Raw genomic sequence first — 21,838 nt, forward strand, 5'->3', positions numbered from 1 at the left:
GGAACGTACTCAATGACAACAGGGCATCTGGTAACAAGGAATTCTCTAGTCAGTCCGTGAGGACGTGCAGGGCCCATGCAGTGTTCTGCTCTGTCCTACAGAGTCGCTGCGACTCGGAACGTACTCAATGACAACAGGGCATCTGGTAACGAGGAATTCTCTAGTCAGTCCGTGAGGACGTGCAGGGCCCATGCAGTGTTCTGCTCTGTCCTACAGAGTCGCTGTGACTCGGAACGTACTCAATGACAACGGGGCATCTGGTAACGGGGAATTCTCTCATCAGTCCGTGAGGACGTGCAGGGCCTGCGCAGTATATCAGCCCTGTGCACATGCTGAGGGACAGTGACAATGTGAGATTACCCTGAAAATCAAAACACACCATCAAGTAAGCTTTCTTAGAAAAGCTGATACACTAAGGGTCCAAACAAAATTACTGGAACCATCCAGTACCTCAGTGTCCAGAAAACAGAGAAGGGTAGGTGCATAGTCAAGGTTCTGAGGAAGGGACAACAGGGGCCCAAGTACGCTGACCGTGAAGCCCTCTGGGGGCAGGCCTGTGCCTTTGGAATCAAAGCTCTGGGGATTCCTTCTCAGGACCCAGAGAAGGGCATGGAGCCCCTGCTCAGAGCACACAAAGGATCACGTGTTTATAATGTCATTTGTGGGCCTGCACTTAGCCAGCGAACACCAGGCCTGTTTCACAGAGGTCCTCTAGAATGTTCAACGAAGCATAGAACGTTCAGTGAAGCATAGACTGGTGTGCTGACAGACAGTGCAAGTCACCTGGGGGTCTCCAAGCGACTGGACAGGCCGCGACTGAAAGTCCACCAGCCTCGGTGGTGTCAATGGTTAACACACTCCACTGCTAATCAAAAGGGGGGAGGTGCCGCCTAAGAAAGATCTGGTGATCTTTTAAAGCCCAGACATTAAAAGTTCAAGTTCTATTCTGACCACATGGGTCACTGTGAGTCAAGGCTGACTTGACAGCAACTGGTTTCAGACGGAGAGCAGGGAATGCTAGTTCATTTCAATGAGCCTAGAGGAAACTGGAATGCACCTAGACTTTTAAAATACTCATCCGATCATAAACACGACCTCAGTGTCCCCACTCTGGATTTACCCAACAATTTTTAAATTATTGTAAGACCCAATAAAAGCATTAACATCCAGGTGGAAAAGAACTGGGATGAGACCTCAGTCCCCCAGGCCCCCAGCATTTCTGTTTGGAGTTTTCTACTCTGTGTCCCCAGCAAAGGAACTCAGGGCCAAAAGCCCCTCAGCACTGTCTCGGCTCTCTGCCTTGCCCCATCAGCTCGTTTTGCTATCATGTTCCCTGTCTGTTCTTCTCTGTGTGTCTGGGACACATTGGACTCAGCGTCCTCCCCTATGAACTCTGGGCTTCACACACCAAACCATCCCCGAAGGGGTGGGGTGTCTGTACAATTCCAGGGGGGATTCAAGCCCACAGGACGGACCGTGTCGGGCACAGGCTGACACAGTGACAGGCTTTGAGGCTAAAGCTTCAGAAATCCGCCACAGGAGCACCCACGGCAAAGTCCTCGCTCCTCCCAGTCGCGGCACAGGCTGACCTAAGGCAGGGCTGAGCCCAAGCACACTCCTCTGCCACCCGAGCTGAGACACAGCAGGCCGCTCAGCAGACAGGGCGGGAGCACTTCCCACCCCGATGCCCTGCCACGCACCACGCTGCCCGGGGAACAGATGAGGTGGATCCGTGTGGTGTAGTTGGTCAGCTGGCCGTCGCTGGTCTTGCAGGCCGAGCCGTTCACATACTCCAGGAGGAGGCTGCCCCTGTCTTCAATTGTGGGACCTGCCCTCGCGATGCCCAAGTTACTGATGGAGACGATCTCAGAAGATGACCCCTGCAAGTAAGCACATCCGTTGGACTTTCCCTTGGAACACAAGTGACTTCCTCGCTCTGATGGAGCAGCGGTCATGGCGCCATGAAGGTGTCTGACCACCAGAGGGCACTCTCCTCCTTCCCCATAAGACTCCCAAGCCGCCAGTGAGGACGCTGAGAAAAGCGATTCCAGACAAGCTCTCTGAGGAAGCCGGTTTCTACAGCACACACACCTTTCACACTGCCCTGCATGGGGACCAAGAGGATGTGGCGAAAAGTTCCGGCAGGAGCGGAACCCCACCGGACAGCCAAGCACAGCCTGGCACCAGAAGAGCGCGGGCCAAGTCCACCCGCAGCCACTTGCTCAAGCCCACGTCCTCCCAGCCAGCCCAGTAGCATTTGCCAGCAAGCAAACACGACTTCTTCACGGATATCTGCTGAACCACGGAAAGGGCACTTCCGAATGCGGGCTCCCTCTGCCCTTCACTGTGAGCAAAGGTCACCAACACCAGGAACTTGTTTTTTAGGTTTGTCCACATCTGTCAGGAGATCGGTTTACAGGGACAGCCCATGCACACGTCCAGGGCCCCACTCCAGCAGGCAGGTGGCTCTGATCTGGGAGTCCAAACCAGCTCCCACACGTGGGGGTCACATGACAGGATGACACCCGGGACTGGGGGGGCGGTGGCAGGCTCACCTGCTCACGCTTGTATTTCATCTCACACGCAGAGGCAAAGCGGTCACAGCCAGGCACCGGGTTCAGGGGCCGACACACATTGATGTAGTACTTCCTCCAGGTGGCCCGTGCACCAGCATTATCCATGGCATACCAGTTTCCACCATGGCTGCCTTCGGATTTTGCTAGACTACAGATTCAGAGCAAAATGTATGCTTTTAGAGAGCTTACACAGCTCAGTGTAACCATTTATTCCTAGACAGTTGGAGAAATACAGACACATTGGATGAGGCGGGACTGCCATTCCACGATTCCTGACTGACCATGACCACAGCCAACTCTGCAGGCCGTGGGCTCTCAAACTACCTGAACCTCTGTGGTGACAGTTATGGTTGCAAACAGCGAACGCTAAAGGTTCAGAACCAGAGACGGGCAGGAGGGTGTCTGTGCCATCCAGGGGCAAACTCACATCTCAGAACACCAAACAGCACGCGTCCCCCACCGGTATCACAACGACTACCAGAGCATCACTCAAATTCACACGGCGTCAAGCTCACCACTTGACACTGCACCCCAGCACTGACATCACTTCCCACCGTCGGCAGTCGTGTGGCCACCGTGACCAGCTCTGCAGCCTCAGCCCAGACTCTGGACCCAGCGCTGGACCTGACCCCAAGGGCCAAGCAGGCAGGCCCCGAGGAAGCCCCTCACCTGGAAAGGTCGTACTGCTCCAGTGTGATGGGGTCTGTCACAACACACTCCAGGGGCTCCTCGGGGCAGGCGTAGTTGGTGTACCAGCGGAAGTTGTAGGTCGAGTTGTCTTCTTCCTAACGACACACCGAGGAGGGTGACGGGGGGAAGGGGCAGTCAAAGAAGAGGAAACGTGACACAAAGCCGGACCTTCAACACGGACAGTGGCATTTCTGAAAGAAAAACCCCTCTCTCACACACAGTTTAACATCAACAGATGAGTGGACTGACAAAATCCACACAACGGAGTATCCCCCAGCCATAAAGAGAAACAAAATACGTGCTATGACCTGGATGAAGCTGGACATTATGCTGCATGAAGTAGGCCACGAGAGGACAGAGGCTGTTGATCCCACTTATATACAACATCTAGAAGAGGCCAGTGCATGGGGACCAAAGGCTATGGTGGTGACCAGGGACAGGTGGCAGGAGGGGGTGGGAGGTACGGCTTGAGGAAAACTGAGAATCTGTTCAGGGGGACGGAGAATTTAGAAACAGGTAGTGGTGATGGCTGCACAATGTGGGGGACACAAGTAACGGCACTGCACTGTACCTAGAAACACGGCTGAAATAGCAACGTTTTGTTGCTTGTTATATATACTTCCCCACCATAAAAAAAAAGGATTGTTAAAAAACACTTTTCCTTTGCCTTTCTCTGTTCACTTTATTAAGAGGAAGACCGCCCGACAATGGATTCAGATGGAACTGGACCCTCTGCTAAATGGGACTGAGAGATGAGTCCTGACGTTTCTGTGTGTTCTCTGCCCCGCATCGCCACGCAGGCTGTCACCGAGGTACATGCCCAGGACCACACAGCCCGAAGAATGACACCACTCCCTGCCTGGGAGGCCTGAGAAGAATGACGGAAACCAGACCCATTACCACCAGCTCTGCCTCTAAACAAAGGGCCCGGGACAGGTTCATTTTCCCCAAAGCCAGGGGAGGGGACTACCAGTGACCCAAGGGGGAGCATTGTGGCCCGTATCTCACAGGTTACGAAAACCACATTGTATGTTAGGGAAGTCAGCCCTGCAGTAATGCTGCTGCTGCTTCCCTGCCTCGTGGAGGTGGGCATCTCTGCCCACTTCCCTCACTGATACGTACACGCACACACATACATGGGACAATCCCTACCTGATACTCAGGGGCACCCACTCCAGCGTCTCTGTCACAGAGGAAAGTGATGAGTGTCGATCTCGGAGTATGCTTTGCATTATTATAGGGGGTGCCATCCCTGTAGTTCAGCTGGATCATCCCGTCATAATACGAAAGCTTAGCATTACTCAGGCCCAGGTTCCAAACCTTCTTGTCACTAAAACAAACAAACGAACAGACGTCCCTCAGAAGAGACACTACAACCAGAAACACACTAATGCCGCCGTATTTGGGGAAGGGCCGATGCGCTGGAATTCCCAGGACCCGGAGTAGTCTACCACACAAGGTAAGGATTTCCAAGTGGGGCACCCTTGTGGGGGTGCAGAGTAAGAGGGCTCTCACCCCAGCCCACCCTCCCCTGCTCACTGGGACCCAAATCCACTCTCAGCACCACTGGCTGCATGTTAAGAGGTAGCACACAGAATGGAGAAACAGGAGCACGAGGATCTACCTCACACCTGACGGGCACAGAGCACACAGAGCTGAAGTATCACATAACTCACACCCTCCAAGGGAGGTTTGTCCCTTTCTCTGTGGCAGGAAACTCTGAGCGCTTGGTGTTCAGGCCAGACCTTCTCAGCATCGAAATGCTTGTCATAAACGTAACAACCTCAGAAGAGGACAGACTCATTCCTGAATAAAGTACGTGTCGACACAGAATACCTCAGAACACTCCATGGCAGAAAACAGGTACTTGCCTTTTTGCAACCTGACACGCTCCTGAGTTCTCACAAGAGTTCAGAGTCACAGGGCCACACACATTTATGTAAAAGTCATACTCCTCTGTTTCAACTTTATAGCCACTTGTCTTTGCAAGAGGTGACAAATCAAAAGAAAACCCTATACAAGAACAAACAGATCAAAATACTTAAGGTCAGTCAGAACTCAGTCACCAAAAGTGACTTCATGTCCACAGCATGGAGAGATAGACATTCTTCCCAGGGACAAAGACACTTTACCCACAGGCCACCAAGGCTGACGTTACTAGTATTTTCCTTGGAAATGGAGTCAACACCACCAACCCCTTTCACTGTGTAAACCTGAAACACTGGAAGCCTGTAACAGCAGGGCTAATAAACAACCAGTATGTTCAAAGCTCATATGACGACCACAGTCCAATGGTCTGCTTGTCAAGGGTCCCCAGGATACACGTCTTGGCTAGAACTCACGTGAAAAGCCTTTTCACACATGACTTACTGCCCTGTGCTCCTCAGGCGTGTCACTCAGCACGCTTATCTCAGCAGTGGGTTTAGATACTATCTTTGATATCTCCAACAAGCCCCAAACATCAGGTTTTCAGAATTTTGGTCAGATAGTAGGAACACAATTCTAAAGGAGGTTATCTATGAAACGTTCATAAAAATGTTTTTAAAAAGGAAGCAGATACAACTGACATCACACAATACCCACCTGCCTGGGAATCCAGCACGGTGCAGTTCTCGCCCTCTGCCCTGGCCAGCACGCAGGCAGCAGCCGTGTGCCACTCAAACTCGTAGAAGCAACCACTGTCCCCAAAACTTCTCAGCACTGGAGCACTTTCAAAATCACCTGTCGACGGGGGGAAGAAACGATCACGAATCCACTCCTGAAAATCTTGCCTTGTTCTCACTCTGTGAAAAACAGACTTGGCAGAAGCAAGACTGAACTACCAGCGCCGCAAGTTGGGGCCTACTCCTGGAGAGCCCGGGCACTACAGAGGAGAACTGAGCTCTACAGGGTTTTCCCGGCTATAATCGTCACGGAAACAGGTCACCAGGCCTTTCTTCCATGGCACTGCTAGGTGGGTTTGATCCACCAACCTTCAGGTTAGAAGTCGAGATCAAACCGTTTGTTCCATCCAGAACCCGAGTCTCACTCTGTTAAAAACAGACCTGGCAGAAGTGGTGGGAAACTAGGTAAAATACACTGAGTGTCAAATATTGGTCCTATTCTGACCCATTCTACAGCTGGGAACTTATCCAAAGGCAGCTTATCACCATGAGGTGGGGAGAGGCTACGGAAGCGTGCAGATTCCCTCCTGAAAACAGGCTATTATTCCAACAATCGGATGTTTCAAAAGGGCAAAGCCATGCCTCACCAGCAAAGAAGCCCCCCTGAAAGTATAGTAATAATTTGAAACATGAGAGTATTTACAAAATGCTCTATTGTAAATATAAACGTGTGCATACATGCAGATCGGACTCTGGAAACAATGCGTACCTGTACATAAAGGTGAGAGCCAGCACTGAATCTAAAGGGTGGCATTACCCACTGCGTTTTAAACGGTTACCATTCCTTCCAGCCTTCAGAGGAAGTTAAGTGACCCGCATAACTTTCATTGTATCAAAGGAAGGGGAAGCCCAGCTGACACAGCTTATCAGGGAATCGCAACAAAACTGCCCTCGGTGGGGCACAGTGCCGGGCAGTGGGGCATGGGGTGCCGGGGCCATGAGAGGGCAGCGGGGCACAGTATGCCACAAGGCCATTGGGTACGGGGTGGTGAGGCACAGGGCATCACCAATTCCAGGCTGGTTGGGGGAGGGGAGACGGGTGAAGGATAAAACCCAGTTGACCCACCTACCCCCACCACTGAATTCCGGAGCCGAAAATATTCGGCACCCCCTTGCATGTGGACTTCACGGTGACCAAGGAAGAAGAGAGGGTGAAGGATAAAGGCAGCCCTCTGACAAAAGTCACTGTAATGTCTTTGCTAAAAAATTTTTACCTGGTTTACAAACAAACGTAATATTTGTTTTTATTTTCTTGCCACGACCACAAGCATCACCGTCTGAGTAACAGAGCTGAACGTTTCCTTTGTCTTTTGTGGGAGAAGACAAAAATCTTCCCAGATTTTTACTTCTTCCATTCTTATCTGGAAAGGGGTGGGGGAGACACACACACAGAAGGGCACAGTTAAAAACGACCCTGGCGAAGACAAGACGGACGGTGACTATCGAGTCAGTCCCGAGTCATGTGACCCCATGTATGTCAGAGCTGTGCTCCATCGGGATTTCAGTGGCCCATTTCTCAGACCCAGATCCCACGTCTTCCTTCCCAGGTAGCTCTGGTGGTTATCACCTGCCGGTCGATAGCCCAGCACTTCAACGCTTGTGCCACCAGAGACTCCGACACAGATGATGAAGCATCCAAAGTCAGCAAAAGCCCAGCCTGGGCACCATGCCCCTGCCCAGCCCCGGCCCGCACAGGCAGGCCAGGGTGGGAAACAAGCCTTCCCTGAGTGCCAAGTCTTGAGTGACATGTGGCAGCCACGTGGACGAGGGCTCCAAGGCCACCTCCAGGCTCAGAGGGCCATGAAAGGTAAGCACTGATCTCCATGGGAACAAGGGAAGGATGAGGGGGCAAGTTCGTGGAGCAATGTGATCCCCCCCATCGTCAGGGGCTCAGCCACCCTGAGACACACGTGCTCTAGAAACCACAGCCAAGGGCTCAGAGCAGCACCGTGAACAAAGCAGGAAGAACCACGCCTGCTGAGTGGGCCAGCCAGGGGACCATCTGTCCAGCTGCTTTTCTAAGCTAAAATACAAACCTGTGTCCCAAAGTCCTTCCAAGGAGGCCCCCGGCCATGCTTTTCAAAAGACCATGTTAGGACCACAGCTTAAGAAAGGCTTCCATTGCAGCCTGGTCTACAGACATGTCTGAATGCTAGGATCACTCCCTCAATCCAACCTAGGTTCAGAAGGCACTGGCCCACTTCAGGACAATCGAAGTTCCACATTTTCAAAGGGCGTCACACAGTTTCCTACAATCGCATCACTAACTTTTTTCCTTTACGTTTTCTTTATATATTGAACCCACGAAAAGGAGGCCTAGATAAGCCACGGGAAGACTTCATAACTCACTCCAGACTGGGCGCAACTGGGTACCCCCAGCCCCCACTCACCCACAGCGCACACAGCTGCGTCCTCGGCGCAGCCTCTCGCCTGGCCCGTCTGTAGCACTCGGTGACAGACATTAATGAAAAAATGCTTCTTTTCCATGTCTGCCTGGCTGCCATCCACGGCTTCCCAATTCTGTTCTCGTTCTGTAACGGAAAACTCTTTCTTTTAGCAAAAGGCAATGATTATTCTTCTGTCAGTCACATTACGTGGTGATGAAGCCAAAAGGAAAGGGCCCTGAGCTCATGAAGTATTAGGTCCCTGTCTTGGGCTGAGTGGTCCCCCAAAACAGTTACACTGACCCAACCCCTGTGCCTGTGAATGAGATCTTGTCTGAGGAAACCTGCCCTTTCCTTGAGGATCTTATCAGGGAAGTCCTACTGGAGGCAGGGCAAGTCCTAGTCCTAAGCCCTCCTAAGTGGCGTGGGACACAGGGCAGGCGCTCCCAGGGGAAGACAGAATGTAAGGAATCGACCAGCTGCAGAGGACGCCAAGGAGCAACAGCAGCCTCCAAGAACTAGGAGCACACCCGCAGAAGGAACCAGCACAGCCTGACTCAGACTTCAAACTCCTCTCCAGACCCCAGAACTGTGAGAAAACAAACACTTGTTTTTTAAGGCACTGGCTATGGTATTTTCATTACACAGCCACAGGAAACTGAGATAGTCACCAACCCCTGGCCCTCACAGCCCTGTGACCCAGGCAGGCTGAAGGCTCAGAACCTCCCACAGATTCTGAGATTTTTAAATGAGTTGGACACAAACCACACTCCAACACTCAGAAGAGGAGGTTTACATGGGGGCGGGGATCAAGAATCGAACAGCAAAATTCTCCAGAGCTCCCCCAGTGTGAAATCAGAAACAGAAAAACCTATCAGGAAGCCAGGGTGGCCTGGGGGTCTAGCAGAAAGACCCCCACCAAGGACACCTCCAGCCTCCAACCTGTCAAGGGCTGTGTGGTGAGGAGAGACCTGCATCCCACACAAGAGAAGCCCAGAATGAGCGCAGGGCTTCGTGCTCCGTGCCACAGGATGGCACACAGCCATGGGCTCTCAACACCAAAGGTGCGTGATCCAGTCACGTCCCAGCAGAACCAAATCCACCTTAACAGCAGGTGGCGGGAGCACAGCAGAGAGCTGAGAGCTCTACAGCAACGGAGAGAGGCCACAGCCAGCCACTGCTGCCGACAGCCACAGCGCCGCGCCGACAGCAGGGAAGGGAAGAAAGACACATAAATACATCCAGAGGGAGGCTCTAATTGAAAAACACTTCTGGTGCATGTCGAGAACCAGTATTCAGAAGGCAGGAAGCCCACGGTTCACAGGTGGTGGGCCAAGAACTGGCTCAAACACAGCCTGGAAGAAACCACAGGTGAAGACATGTGTAAACAAGGGCCGCCCGAACAGAACCTGAGAGCTTTCAAGAGGTTTCTTGGTATACCAGAAGGTGGGATTTCCGCTCATGCCATCCAGCCTTCTTAGGTTCATCGGGGTGCAAACACCCAGAGATGCAGCAGGCAGGCTACTGGCTGCATCCTGAACCCCTCCCACATCTGAGGCTGCATCCTGACATGGTGACGCTGAAAGCCTTAGACACGAGGGACAGCACCAGCACACTCAGCTTACTGAAGGCGGCAGGGGCGGGACAAGGCAGGCCCTTGCTTAAGGACATGTAGCTGGTAGTAGCCGTGCAATCCTGAGCTGGGCCTCTGGTTCCAAGTTAGCCCCGCTCCCTGAGAGCACACCTGGACCAGAAGTGACCACAGCACTGTTGCCAACAGCCCGACAGTACATCTTACCTACGCACAGACCACCTGCTCCTGAGATGAGGCCTTAACACATAACACTTACAGCAGAGGTCTATGTTCAAAGGGACACACGGGGACACTGCACAAAAGAGGACTCCCCTTGCTGGTGCCACACTGGTCAAAGCAGATGAGGACTAGGGCAGCATGGAAGGCAGTCCTCCAGTAGCTGTGGACAGTGTGACTTTGGGCAAGTCACTCGCGGCCTCACACGCTACCTCTACCCAACAGGTACAACTGTCTGCAACGGCCTGACTTCCAGGGCTGCGGAAAGAGCAAACCGGGAAGTCCTCGGCTAGATCAGGCACCCCTGCCACACCCTGCTACAAGCTCCCACATGTACAATTCAATCTTCTTCTTTCTGTTAAACTGTAGCCACACGAGGGCGAGGACAGGCCCCAAGCTCCCCACAGCACCCTCAGCACCAAGTCTGAACCCAAATGCTCAACGAACACTTGTCGGTAAATCCATCGACACAATTCGGCAGGCATTCACCAGGAGCCAAGGCCTGGAGGACCAACCCCACCTTCTCGTTCACGCACTTCCCAGCCTCCCAAGAGCTCACCCACCACCCTCCCCTCCGCTGATCTCTGCACAAGAGAGCAGTGAGGCTGGGAGGCAATGTCAACACCAGTGATGAGGCGGATTTGAAGCAGTGAGATACCGGGAAAAGTTTGGGGGCCAAAAGGTACAAACTGAAGCCTAGCCCAACTCTTAACACCTAGCATGTCACCCTCGGAACCTGAGAGGTCGTGTGCTACACGGAGATGCTGCCTGCCTGAAAGCTGTCGCAGGAGTTTCAACTGAAAAATAAAAAGGATTTAACCCGAGGCACAGGGCCTGGGGGTCTTTATTAAACTATCAACAAGACGAGGAAGGTAGCAGAGCTGGCAAATGGCGACGCCAGCTTCGAAGTCGGGCGTTTTCTCCCATCTCGGGGCTGTTCCTAATCCATGCTGCCACGTGAGAAGGAACAGGAACGAGGAAGACCACGACACCATCAGTGGACTGCGTTCAAGAGTACAGCAGCAGCATGTCCCGAGCCATTCCAGGAAGAGGCCGGGGACCCCCAGACGCACAGACATGGCCCCACAGCCTCAGACCTACCTGAGTGTCGAGCCAGAGGGGACAGGTCGTACCGCCTCCTCCCGTCACTGAGACCACACAACAGGTCCTCCTTCTCCTTGACACAGGCATACTTGGTGTCCCATGTGAAGAAGTAGGTGCAGTCCACCTCCCCCGTGAACACAGGGACTCCTTTTCCGTGGTTACCTGTGAATTTGCCAAGGGGAAAGTCAAACTGCAGGATGCGACAAGAGCTCAGAATGTCAGAGGAATAAGGGAAGAGAGTAAAAGGAGCCGGTGCCAGTAGTCGGCTAAAAAGTCCCAGGCCAAACGCTCTGGGGACCAGGGTCAAGCAGCTTCTTAACATTTCAGACACTCGGACGCAGACCCTTCAACGGAGGGTCGGATCTGTTCATCTTGGAAGAATATTCCAAATAAGTGAGAAGCCTGTCTACAGCCACCACGAGAGGAGATCAAACGGACACTGAAGAGGGCCGGGTGACAGAGCAAGGCTTGGCCTCACAGGCTCTGTGACTGCCCACACAACTCCACACACGCAGCCTCTCCCACTTCCCACTAAACCACACAATCCTGGACACACCATGCTGGCTCTTCCAGCACCCAGACCCCAACACTCCAGTGCAACTTCCTGGTGCTCAGATTCCATGGGCAGCCGACGGGGAGCAGAGGTTTCCAGCAAACAAAGGCACCCTCTGCCCAAACGGAGCTGGCAAAGCCCATTCCTCTGCTGCAAACACAACACCACCTACTCACCAAGCATGGAGCTTTTGCCTAAGTACACAGCTAAGCCACACCTTCCAGCCTCCTTGCACTCAAAGTCACATTATGCAATTGAATTCTGGACATTAAAAAAAAAAAAGTATACTGTCCCTGTTCTGCAGAGACCTGGGAACCCTGGCGGTAAAGATGGCAAGAACCTGGCCCTGAATGGCTGCCTGGAGCAGAACTCCACACCACCCCAGCCCCACGTGGAGCGTGGTGTGAGTGAGACATAAACCTTCAGTGCACAGAGCGCTGAGCCCTGGATGGTTCCATGATCTGTGCTAACAGAGTCACTCCTCCCCAGAACGAGCCACATCCTTGTTTGACTGAGTCACTAACAATAAGGTGTTACATGACATCAAACTGCAGCACGTATGTTACTGAAACCAACAAAGATGTTAGTTTTATATACATACATATATAAACGTGAGAAGCTCTGGTGGTACAGTGCCTGAGGCACTCGACTGCTAAGCAAAAGGTAGGCGGTGCAAACCCATCAGCCACTCCATGTCAGGAAAATGAGGCAATGTACTTCCACAGAGATTTAGAGCGTCGGAAATCCAAAGGGGGTCGCTATGAGTCAGAACCAACTCAATGGCAGCGAGTTTGTTTTTAATATATCAATATAATGGCTAAAAGGGTCAGTTTATGTACCTTTGCACCTTAAATATTCATGAATCTTAGAGTCATAAGCATAAGTAATTCTTGATGTTCCAAGTTCAATTATAAACCACTTTACATTATTGTTGTTGTTATTATTATGTGCCGTCAAGTCGGACCCGACTCACAGCGACCCCTCCTTGGGTTTCCGAGGCAGTATCACTGTGGAAGTAGATGGGCCAACCTTCCTTCCGAGGAGTGGCTGGTGGGTTTGAGAGCCTTCTAGTCGGCAGTCGAGGGCCTTAGGCACACACACATTCAAAAACCCACTTACCCAGTAAGCCCAGAATCCACCAACGCACTAACTATCTCCAGACTCCGTGTAGATGTGAGCAAAGCTATGATGAAACCATTCTGGAACACACACAGTTTGCTCCCGAGTTTGGAGTACAGAGTCACGGAGCAGGAAGGATTGTAAGTAATTCATGATCCAAATCCTGCCTGAAAGGATGCAGGAAACCCTTCCCCTAAATCCCAGCGTCTCTAAGCCCATGTCCCTGTCACACTCACAAGAGCAGGCTGGTGCCAGCACTGACTTCTGATATTTGGGCACCACTCGTTTCACTAGGCACAGGAACAGTACCGAGGTTGTATAAAGGAATGCCCTTTTCTACAGGTCAAGTGAAGTGTCCTCTTTCATCAAGGACACAGTTAATACAAAACAAATCTGGCAAAACCTCATCATCGTTAGCTGCTGCTGAGTCAATTCCGACTCACGGTGACCCCGTGTGCACAGCAGGAGTAACTGCTCCACAGGATCTGCAAGGCCGTGACCTCTCAGCGGCAGATCGTCCGCACGCTTCCAAAGCGGGCGGGTTCTAACCACCAAGCTTTCCGCCAGCAGGCAAGCGCTTAACCATCTGCACCAGCAGGGGGCTCCGCTGGCAACGTTAATGACTTAAATCTGAGTGCTGGGCACAGGATGTTTCATTGTAATCATCTACTTTTATATTTTGGGAGCTCTGGTAGCATAGTGGCTAAGGCACTTGACTGCTAACCAGAAGGCTGGCGGTTCAAGCCCACCAGCCACTCCTCGGAAGGAAGGTTGGGCAATCCTACTCCCGTAGTGATACTGCCTCGGAAACCCAAGGAGGGGTCGCTATGAGTCGGGGCCGACTCGACGGCAAATAACAACAACAACAACAACTTTTATATTTGAATTTTTTTATACTAAAAAGTTTAAAAGAAAGAAAAGGTATTTTGCCTTTTTTCCCCCAAGTCTTGGCTCCCACAGGCTTTAGCTCTCCTGCCCAATTCCTCCATGTCCACCCCCTTCCCTGTGAACCCAGGACTACATGCCCCTCCCGGGATCTGCTTCATCTGTTTGGATGAGGGCCTTTCTGGCTCATTATTGCATCTTCCCGGCACCCCCTCAAAGAAGGTCAAACACTCAACGAAGGCCTCAGTCAAGGTGTTAATAGAAGCCCTGAACAGGTAGGGCCGAGAGAAGGCACGACCGGGTTGGTGTGTGATGTGGACCATGAGAGTCTAACAGCAGGGCAGTCAGGGTCCCAGGAGATTCTGCTGGAGGCAAGGTCGGCTGGGGCACCACCAACCCAGGGAATCAACAGCCAGAACCAAGCCCTGAGTAACTAAAGGACTGGGGCCTGGGGACGAAGCAGTGAACTACACTGCACGGGGGCTGGGAACACAGAACCGAGGACCTCAACTCTGAGACAGGCTCCTGCAGCTGGTGTGGACCAGGTGAGGAGCCCAGCGGAGCTCAGAGAGGGCAGGAGCCCCCACCCAAGGCAGGAGATGTGCCCAAAGCCCACCCTGATTCTTCTCATCCACCAAGTGGATTCACATCACACCCCACTGAATCACCACCCCTCCTGACCTCTTCTTCACCATTCTGAACACAAGCTTCCGAGGCCAAGTCCACGTCCTCTGAAGCTGCCTCCTCACAGACCCTGCAGCAAATCACTTAGAAATCTGCTCCACGACCAAATCATCAGAAGCCCCACCACACGGAAGTTGTGTGAGATACATTTACAACAATAAAAACAGCAGTGCTGACGCTGCTCATGGATAACCACATGCCTCATACAGGATTTGGTATCTCGCTTTGGTGGTTCACAGTCACGGTTTCATGGGACATCCCAGTTAATTGGCCCAATAACATGTTTAGTGCTTCTGTTCTACCTCGCAGTTTGCTCAGTAATGCCTGGGGTCTTAACAGCTTATATGCGGCTATCCAAGGTGCAACTGGTCTCTACTCGCCTAGAGCAACATGGAAAGAGAGTAAGGAACAAGAGGAGGACATGGAATGTGTGGCTAATTGTCTCCATGAACAACTGCCTCCTTTGCTGTGAGACCAGTAAAAGCTCATGAGTCCCGGCTACCCTTACTGAACACTTTGATCAAAGATTCTTTAGCAGAAACCTGATCGAAACAGAAAATGCAGAACAGGATTTCAAATTCTCGTGGAATCCAGACTTTCTGGAGCCACAGAGGCAAGATGCACCCCTGAAACTACTGCCCTGAGATCATCTTTAAACCTTCAAGCTCAAATACTCCCTGAATTCTTCCTAAAACCAAACCGTTTAACTTAAACCAGTAGAGAATATCTGCCCTGAGCACTGTGCTCCTTTAAGACCTATCTGTATGGGGTCAAACTGACAACAGCAACTCCCAAGATTAGATAAGGAAGCTTAGGAGCAAGGAATTGACGTTAATGGAGGAGGAACAGTTCAGATAAAGGAGGGTGAGAATTGTGGTTGCACAATTCAAAGAATGTAATCAATGCCACTGAAATGCACATGTTGAAACTGCCAAACATACAGTGTATGTTCTACTGTATATTCCTAAAAACAAGTGCAATAAATCATTTAAAAAAAAAAAGATCTGCCAAAGAAACACACCAGACAGACAGAATGAAGGACTAACAAGCACCTCAGCGGAGCAGGCTGTACAAGGACAGCGACCAAAGTCAGGCCCAGGGAGGAATACTCCCTGCAGGGCTGTCTACCGGGGGGTGGGGGTGGGGATCGTTGAGGCCAACCAGGGCTGTGGCCTGCAGCTGTGAGAGAGTGCCCCCAGCCCCTCTACAGACACCACTGGTGTGCACAAGCTTCAAGATAAGGACAGTGGGCGTTTGAAATGCCAATGCCCTGGAGTTTCAAGGAACTTTTTCCTAATGGCTCAGATAAAAGCAAACATTCAGCTAAAACTTGCCCTGTGACATTCTGCAATCTAAAAGTCGTAACTTTGCAAAAAGGGTTGCCTTGAAGCCGACTACCACCACGAAGAAGAGGCCACCCACTCAAACAAAGCCGGTGGGTAAGCCCTACTCTGCTGGACGTGCTGCAGTGTGAGGGATACGCAAGACAGAAACTCTCCCAGCAAGAGGAGCACGGGGCCCACTCCCAACACAAACAGAGCAGGGAGGGAGATGGAAACAGGATGTGTGTGTCATTGGGGGAGGGTCCTCTACCCATTACAGCAACAGCAAAGCCCAGCCTGGGGACTAGGGCTGGCCAGGTCCAAAGGAGACACAACTGTTCCAAAATGCTGCTCCAGTCCACGCTCCACTTCCCAGAATACAGACCACACATACACACACCACACGCACCTCACATACACACACAGTACGTATCACACACACAGGGCACACACACCCCACAGGCCCTCCCACACCCCTACTACATGCCACGCACCCCATCCACACACGGCACACACACGCTGCACACTCACACGACGTGCCCTATGCCTCCACCACCCTCCCTCCACAGCACACACAATTCCCGACTTGTCCACCAATTCAAAAAAACGTGACTGACACCAGCGCACACTCACCGGCGGTTTGGTTGCACTCAAAGTTGATGACGCTCATTCGCTGAAAGCCTGAGCTGCACTCATCACCTCCAGAGTATATTAAGGTAAGATCTGCATCCGAGTATCTAGAGTTTGTGAAGAGAGATACACGTGAAAATGCGGAGGAACCGAGAGAGAAACTTGGCTTCTTAGAAATGTTTCCATTAAGCCTTCTGCGTGCCACCATCCATCACCTCTGACATCAAACAGCAGACTCCCTACCAGCTGCAGAGCAAGGGCCAGAGGGAAGGAGTCCCCAAAGTGCAGGCCTGTCATCCTTTCCCTTCAGGGTCGTAACTGGCGGAGAAGGCGGCCCGGGTTTTGCTGTGAGCGTGGAGACACTCTTGTGCTCTCACTTTCAGGGCTGCTACAAAATAAACAACATCCAGGAGTCCCGCGGCTGGCGTTCCTGCAGGAACACAGTCTGACTCAAGGGGTCCTGGGCAAGGCATACCTCCGGAAAAGAGCCTTTGCGTAGTGCAGGTGTGAATACCACCACCAGCCTAAGGGCCGCCAGAATTGCACTGAGGGGCTATGTTGAGCTGTTTAAATTTTTTATAGAATGCTAAAGGCATTTGAGAGTCTCAAACTCCTAGGGAAAAATGTAAATTCTTCAAAAACATACATTTTAAAGTATCAAAGCTGCTGTCTGTTTTACATTAACTTAGTATCCTTCTTACAACATGGCTCCTTACAAACAACAGGTCTGCACATTTTAACAGCAGCCCCCTTTCGACGGCATCTAAACATCCAGCTGTCATTAGTTCAGTGACGAGAGATGGGCTGCCTCGGCCGGAGGGGAAGGGATGCTGGCTTATCAGATTGCCCTGCACTTCAGGGAAAGCCAAGCAGGATTAGGATTTGGGGAGCTGGCTTTGTCTCACAGGACAGACACGATGCCTTCAGAACCACACTAGACTGTTTACACACCGCAGGGTTTGGTTCTGGGATCTTCCTGCCACTTTCATTCGAGTGCTATCAGCCTTCTTCACTTGGCAAACTGCAACCCCTTTCGTATTGCAGATGTAGGCTTCGGTGTCTCGACACACATTCAATACAAAATTATATTCGTCTCCGTCCGAGGTATTGTACAAGAAGTAGGACACTGAAGAAAGGTGGAGAAGAGGCGTGGTTATCTCCATGAATACTAGAAAGTTCCAGCATTACATTAGTCAAGCGTCGATCCCAGCCTCCCTACAGACCAGACTACGCACAGCTCTCTCCTTCCCAGTGGCACAGATTAACTCAGGCCACAGTCCCACGGTCCCCTCTCCCACCCTGCGTCTCCACAGGGCACACACTGGCAGCGCAAGAGGCCCCTACTCACATCCATTCCGTGCGAGCGGCGTCAGGTCAATGGTGACGTCATGTTGCTCACTGTTGAGAGAACATGTTTTACTCTCCAAATAACCCCTGTGGCAGGCATACTCGGTGACCCACTCCACCTCGTAGCGGCAGTTGGATTTCGCAGTCAGCTTAGGAATGGTGCCCTGTTAGGAGCAATTGAAAAGGAGCAAGAGAAACTTAAGACATGCAGCTTAAATGCAGATGTCCTGTGCTTCTGCAAAGCTCACAGATGGCTGGGATCTTACCGGTTCTGTTCCTGTTGTTAGACCCGTGACTGCTCCTAACACATCCCGACTAACTCACGAAAGCTCGGTTTACAGGAGACCTCACAGGTGTGGCCCACACCTGGCATTCAGAGCTCCACTGAGCCAGGGGCCCACCTGGAGCTAGCACCGTCGGAGGGCTGGTCGTTACAACCTTGGCAAACAGTGACTGTTTCCAAAAGGCATGTGTGTCCAGCCTCTCCTTAAATCAGACGTGCTTCACTGGGACGGGATGAAAATTGCCGTGTGTGTACATCTGGAGAGACAGTCCCAGCCCCTTTCATAAGGTTGTCAGAGTCTTGGGGCCTGAAGGCTGAGCTCCCCCCTCATCTGCACGTTCAAATCAGCTCCTTCTCCTGGGTGAAGTCAGCCGCCGCCACCCACAAACTCCAGGCCTGCCACTTTGCCCCGAGAGCTGCTTGTGCAAACCAGAAGCGAGGGCGTCCATCACCGGTGTGAGCTGTGGGGTGCTAATGAGGTCACTCATTCTGGCCAGGGCCAACTTCTTGGTCATCCTCGGGAGAGGCCCCACTGGCCTCAGTGCCAGGAATACTGAGCACTGCTTTAACCAGGACCCGCTGCCATCACGTCAACTCCGACTCACGGCAAGCCCACGTGTGTCAGAGCAGAATCACAATCCACAGGGTTTCCGAGGGCTGGTTTTTTGGAAAGTAGATCACCAGGCCTTTCTTCCAACACACCTCTGGGGTTGACGGGACCCTCCAACCTTTCGGTTCACAGCCGAGCACAGTCACTGTTGGCAACGTCACGGACTATGTACTGACGGTGTCATGTGCTAGGTTATACGTAGACATCACACCATGGGTAAGTCACAAAACTTTACGTCCAACCATCTTCTGCAGGGCCCGGAATCCAGGCTTCTAACCTCTCACTCAGAGCAGCCTGACATGGTGAGGCAGTGCAGAGCACACAGTGACAGAAGCCAGACACAAAGGACCACATGCTGCAATGATTCCGTTTACATGAAGTGTCCAGAGAGACAGGAAATGGACTCGTGGTCTTCAGGGGCCGGGTGGGAACAGGGAGTGACTGCACATGGCCCGAGGTTTCTTTTGGGGTGAAAATATTCTCAAATTGACTGTGGAGACGGCTATGTAATGCTGTGAATACACTAATAACCACAGGGTTGTACTTGCAACAGGAGAATTTTATAGTCTACCAAGTCAACACAGCTTTTTTCTAAGATCAGTTTGAAAGATGGATGTTTACTACAATACTAACCCTCACAAGCATTCAGTGGGCCAACAGGCAGTCCCCAATTAAGACAGGGTTCCGTCTGACTGCTGTAAGCCAGTTTTGACCTAAGTCAAATAACTCAATTTCTTTTTAATTTTATTATTGCCTTTTTTAATCAGTATCTTTATAAACCCAGCCTTTGTCTTAGGAGTTGGAAACGTTACATATAAACATACGGATGTATTTTAACATTGTACACAGCATGCATCACTAACAATCAGATGTACAAAAAAGACACGGTCTGAAGCCCAGTTCATCATAACTGGCCTGCATCCTAAGCTGGACTCCCTGCACTGAAATAAATCTTTCCAGTATTAAAGTGTCCAAAGACGTGTCACACGAGCTCCGCCTGGCAGGCAAGAAGCCAGAGACGGAACCTCGACTCTGCTGCGAGGTTAGCGGTTCCTCTCCTAGTAACAGCCAATGCCCTGTACCCTACGGAGGAGAAGGGACGGAACCCCACCTCCCTTCCCTGAGAAGGCACAAAATGTTTCTGACTGCATATGGAGGGGGGGATTGGGGAGGCAAACCCTGAGGACCACTAGGAGCTAAGGACATTTGTGGAGGCTTCAAAGACCCTATGCAAGCCTGCGGGCAGATATGGAAGCATAAACATCCGTCAGGATTCCCGGTCAGAACCAGCTTTCCTCTGTGGGTCTGCTGGGCCGACATCAGATGTGAGGTAGGAGTCTAGGTGCAGAAACAGGGACGCTGAGCTGGGACTATGCCCCCGTCTCCATGCTGCTGGGATTAGGTGCCACCAAGTAGCTCCGACTCACAGCGACCCACGTGCAACAGAACAAAACACTGCCCGGTCCCACGCCATCCTCACAAGCATTGCTACTTTTCTCCACAGCCCCACACAAAATGCAGGCCAACTGCCAGCATGAGCAAATTCCACACTTCTTTTCGGGGGGAGAGGGTGGGTGTCTGGCAAAGGAATTCGGCTTGGCCCGCTGTGTTCCGCTCCAGGACAGCAGAACTGAATGGAAGGAAAAGCCTACCCTTCCTCCCTGAGGAATGGTTGTGTTCGATGCTGCAGCGCAGGGCCCATTAAAATGGAAACACGTCAGCAGCAGGCCAGCACGTGCAGAGCGAGCCAGGCACTGAGACAAAGGCTGAGTAGGACTGGTGCCCCTCGAGGAGTTTACAACATCCAGGACATTCAATAAACAGCTGGCGATCAGCAGCCATAAATCTGCCTGCGAGTGACCGGGAGGGACGCAGGGAGGCAGGCGAGCAGGGAGGGAGGACAGGCATGGGGGGGGGGCAGAGGGGAATGGGAGGGCGCCCCTCTCCCGCACTGGTGTCCCCCGGAGTTTCTGCCCCATCTGGAAACCGTCTGAACTACTCGTTTCTCAGTATGTTTAACAACACCGGTATATCTTAACATGTGAGTATCTTTAATTTGCTTCATCATCATTGAGCACTAATATCCATGAAATCTCAGGCTTGATATTACGCTGATGGGTTTTGCAAACGTGCATTAAAATTAACAAACTATTAGAATTAAAAAAAAACCCTGTCCGTGAGCCCCCTAAAACCACCTCACATAGCACGACAACGTAACACCATCCCACGTTAACACAGGAGGGGGCCGCTCTGGTTACTGAGGAAAACAAACACACTGCTCTCCCTGGCAGGCTCGCACCCATGGCAGAAGCTACCCCAGGAAGCACGCTTTCTCCCAGGTCCCCCCGATAGTGCCAGGCACATGTGCACAGCCAGCTCTTTCCAGCACCTGGCCCCACCCAGCCCTTTAACCACAAACTTGTGTCTATGTATCTAGCTAGGTAAACAACCCACATCAGCCCTGGCCTACTCTCCACTGGAAGTCACCCTTGGACAGGTCACTCACCTCTCTCCGCTCTGATGGGCACACAAAGGTAACAGTCACTGCCGGGCTGTGACCATCACAGAAGTCTGGCTTAGCTGCCTCTTCCTTCACATAAGTCAGGACCAGCCTGGACCACATGTGTTAAAAAAAAGTGTAAGTTACACTCAAATCAATGTGTTGCCCTGAACATTCAGTACATCTGACTGGGGGGCGGTGGGTAACAGAAGCATGAACATATAAAAGATGCCTTGCAGCCAATGTCAGGGAACAAAGGGTATGGAACCACTGATGGGGAAAACTACCTGCTATACAACCTTTCACCTGCAGCACACAAAAATGTCTAAAACCTATATATATATATTCTCACTGACTAACATCAAGTTAATTCCCACTCACAGACCCCCCTAGGGTTTCCAAGGCTGTAAGTCTTTATGGAAGCAGACTGCCCCATCTTTCTTGTACGGAGCAGCTGGTGGGTTTGAATCACTGACCTTAACCACTACACCACCAGAGCTCCTTAAAATATATATAGATATATATGTACATGGGAGTTCTGGTGGCGTAGTGCCTAAGGCATTTGACTGCTAACCAGAAGGCTGGCAGTTCAAACCCACCAACCACTCCTTGGAAGGAAGGTTGGGCAATCTACTTCCATAGTGATACCACCTTGGAAACCCATGGAGGGGTCTGACT

At 51.7% G+C, this 21,838-nt stretch overlaps 1 protein-coding gene across 1 annotated transcript in view; it reads right to left on the minus strand.

Moving 5' to 3' along the window:
• The window catches only part of IGF2R (insulin like growth factor 2 receptor), a 99,267-nt gene that overhangs the window by 53,153 nt on the left and 24,276 nt on the right, over positions 1 to 21,838 (minus strand). Inside the window, exons 7-19 of the mRNA XM_007945287.1 lie at positions 21,167 to 21,272; positions 17,769 to 17,931; positions 17,372 to 17,546; positions 16,424 to 16,527; positions 11,225 to 11,389; positions 8,320 to 8,460; positions 7,144 to 7,290; positions 5,850 to 5,987; positions 5,138 to 5,279; positions 4,419 to 4,596; positions 3,246 to 3,361; positions 2,556 to 2,724; positions 1,701 to 1,880 (exon numbers count right to left, since the gene is read on the minus strand). Of these exons, the coding sequence (XP_007943478.1) occupies positions 1,701 to 1,880; positions 2,556 to 2,724; positions 3,246 to 3,361; positions 4,419 to 4,596; positions 5,138 to 5,279; positions 5,850 to 5,987; positions 7,144 to 7,290; positions 8,320 to 8,460; positions 11,225 to 11,389; positions 16,424 to 16,527; positions 17,372 to 17,546; positions 17,769 to 17,931; positions 21,167 to 21,272 (1,924 nt within the window). The remainder of the gene's footprint in view (positions 1 to 1,700; positions 1,881 to 2,555; positions 2,725 to 3,245; positions 3,362 to 4,418; positions 4,597 to 5,137; positions 5,280 to 5,849; positions 5,988 to 7,143; positions 7,291 to 8,319; positions 8,461 to 11,224; positions 11,390 to 16,423; positions 16,528 to 17,371; positions 17,547 to 17,768; positions 17,932 to 21,166; positions 21,273 to 21,838) is intronic.

This window comes from Orycteropus afer, unplaced genomic scaffold (genome assembly GCF_000298275.1).
Source record: "Orycteropus afer afer isolate SDZICR_OR568_19922 unplaced genomic scaffold, OryAfe1.0 scaffold00135, whole genome shotgun sequence".
NCBI lineage: Eukaryota > Metazoa > Chordata > Mammalia > Tubulidentata > Orycteropodidae > Orycteropus > Orycteropus afer.